The 2,500-nt window shown below is 34.2% G+C and overlaps 1 protein-coding gene across 7 annotated transcripts in view; it reads left to right on the forward strand.

The window, feature by feature from the left end:
• The window catches only part of foxp2 (forkhead box P2), a 147,157-nt gene that overhangs the window by 139,863 nt on the left and 4,794 nt on the right, over positions 1-2,500 (forward strand). For all 7 annotated transcript variants that reach the window (XM_041254524.1, XM_041254521.1, XM_041254526.1 and 4 more), the window contains one exon: positions 541-704. In XM_041254524.1, the coding sequence (XP_041110458.1) occupies positions 541-704 (164 nt within the window). The remainder of the gene's footprint in view (positions 1-540; positions 705-2,500) is intronic.

Genomic DNA, 2,500 nt, shown 5'->3' on the forward strand with positions numbered 1-2,500 from the left:
ATTTTTTTTTCATTTAGAATCTCTAATGCACTCTATCAATCACCTTACATCAGAACTTTATTTCTTAATAAAGCAATCTGTGTATTATAGGAAAGATTTGAAGCTTTATTTATTTATTTATTTATTAACAGTAGTTCCCTATATATTACATGCCCTCATCAATTCAGACATAACTGTACTGTATTTAAAAGCCTATTTTAGCTACCTTGCTGGACATGATGAGGACTTTATCATTTACCAGTATATTTATATGAATTTTCTATGAATACAGAAAAATTCCATCAATTTATGATGGGTTGCTATGGAGATCATCATTCATATCTGTCAGTTTCAGATCTTGGTAGAGGAAATTGGTGCAAGTACTATAGCGATTGAACTTTATTAATATTCCGAAGACCATGATCTGCTAAGCAGTAAACTATTAACTGCTTTTTTTTTTTTTTTAAAGCACCAATTAAAATTAAATTCTGTGTTAAACACCAACGTTTTGCTGCTTCACAACATGGCATAATCTATTATTTCTGCTTTCCTTTTTGTTAGGCTGCATTAGCAGAAAGTAGTTTACCATTGCTTGGTAACCCAGGCCTGATACACACTAGCTCAAGTAGTTTACTGCAGGCAGCCCATGAAGACCTCAATGGTTCACTGGACCACCTTGACAGCAATGGGAATAGCAGTCCAGGCTATTCTCCACCGCCCCACATGTAAGTAAAATCGCAGTGCTTATACTTATGTTATATTAAACACTTGTATTAGTGTATTAATTTGATACACTTATCAAACAAAAGACAAAGGACCCTATTTTGAAGAAAGATCATTTTAAAGAGGAATAAAATAGTAATTGCTCCTTTCTGAAACCTAGGATAACATTTTATTTGTGGTGGTTCTATATTGTCATGCAACGTTTTTATACTGTAACAAAAGTTTTATTCCCCGCAGAAAATATGCCCTTGACTGCACACACATTTCAAATCATGACCCATAGACTCAATTGACACTTGCCAGTTCAGTGCTAGCCAGGTATAACCAAAATGACAGTATTAAAAGTGATTTAATAGACAGTTTTACATACAGATATCATTAATAGATAAAACTAACTAGTACTTAACAACTACAAATCCTAGTATGTTATACGTGTATTAAATCTAGAAATGAGTAATAAATTGCATATGTGTAGCGTACTAATACAACTAACAAGTTTACAATGGCCTGAGAATAACAATATACCCTATAAATGCAAGTAATTATGAATTCAACTTTAATTACTCTTATGTCTGCATTGGAGGGTTTCTATGTTATATTTTATGCAAGACTGTTCCTATTAATATTTAGCAGCTAACTGTATCATTAATTACTTTAAAATATTTGCCTTTCCATCTTTTTTAATGGAGCCAAGAGAGAGGGGGCATTAAAAATTAATGTATTGTGGGTTTCAGAAATGTGTATGTAAGAAATGTCTCTCCCTAATCAGTGATGTCAAACATGTCACTGCTCATTGTTTACTAAACATTGGATAGAAAGTGGAGTACTGTAGTGCATGTTTAAATAGTGTGATTTCAAAATCCTTTGAAACATTGAAGTGGGTACAGTATTTTGTATTGGTCATACCATGTCCTCCAGGATAATATCTGTTCCAGTGTGACACATATATTTGGAACTTCTGTCATCTTAAATGCATAGTAGTGTAGTGCATGCTTCTGCTAAACATGAACAGACCATAAAGCCCATCAAAGCCTGATTTGAATAACATGTGTTGGTTAAATATACAGTCTGTCTGTAAGCTATACCATCCACTTTTAAGAAATAGGAGCATTTCTTGGATTCCCTGATGCGTTAACAGTAACCAGACTCTGAGAACGGAAGTGGCAATGACAAGTTTCCCCAGCAGCTTTGACTTCTCCATCCATCATGTGGAAGTATGTGCTGTGCACCCCATTGCTGCCTATGGCATTCATTTTCCCCAGTGGGAAGGTCACTGCATCTTTTTGTAGTTTGACATTCCCACCTTGGCAACATGACTGTCTGCATGGATAGGATAACCATGGGCAATTGAGTTTAAAGCAGAATCCATCAAGGGCATTGTGGTACAATTCTCAAGCCAGCAGCTAGTCCATGTTGTTCCCTAGATTAAGTTTTAATGACAGACAATAGCAGTTCCGTTGCAGGGTTTTTGATGCTCATGTAGGTTACATGCTTACTTTTCATATTTTAGTTTTAAATTCTCAAAATGAAAGAAATATGTTTTGCAATGTATTTAATAATATAAAATAAGTAATAAAACTAATAGTGAATAACAAAACATACTCATAAGAGTTGAAAAGCTATAAACTAAGTAAAGTGAACAATTAGACAAGCCATGTTTTCAGATCTACAGGTTAATGCTGTCAGCCAAACATCATACAGCTTGAGGCATGTTGCCATTTACTTGTATCAGTTCTTCTGGGTATGGTAAAAACCTCTTTCCTGGTGCAAAACAGAAAGAAGATAAAAAAAAAAAAAC

The sequence above is a fragment of the Polyodon spathula genome, chromosome 7 (genome assembly GCF_017654505.1).
Source record: "Polyodon spathula isolate WHYD16114869_AA chromosome 7, ASM1765450v1, whole genome shotgun sequence".
In the NCBI taxonomy this organism is placed as follows: domain Eukaryota; kingdom Metazoa; phylum Chordata; class Actinopteri; order Acipenseriformes; family Polyodontidae; genus Polyodon; species Polyodon spathula.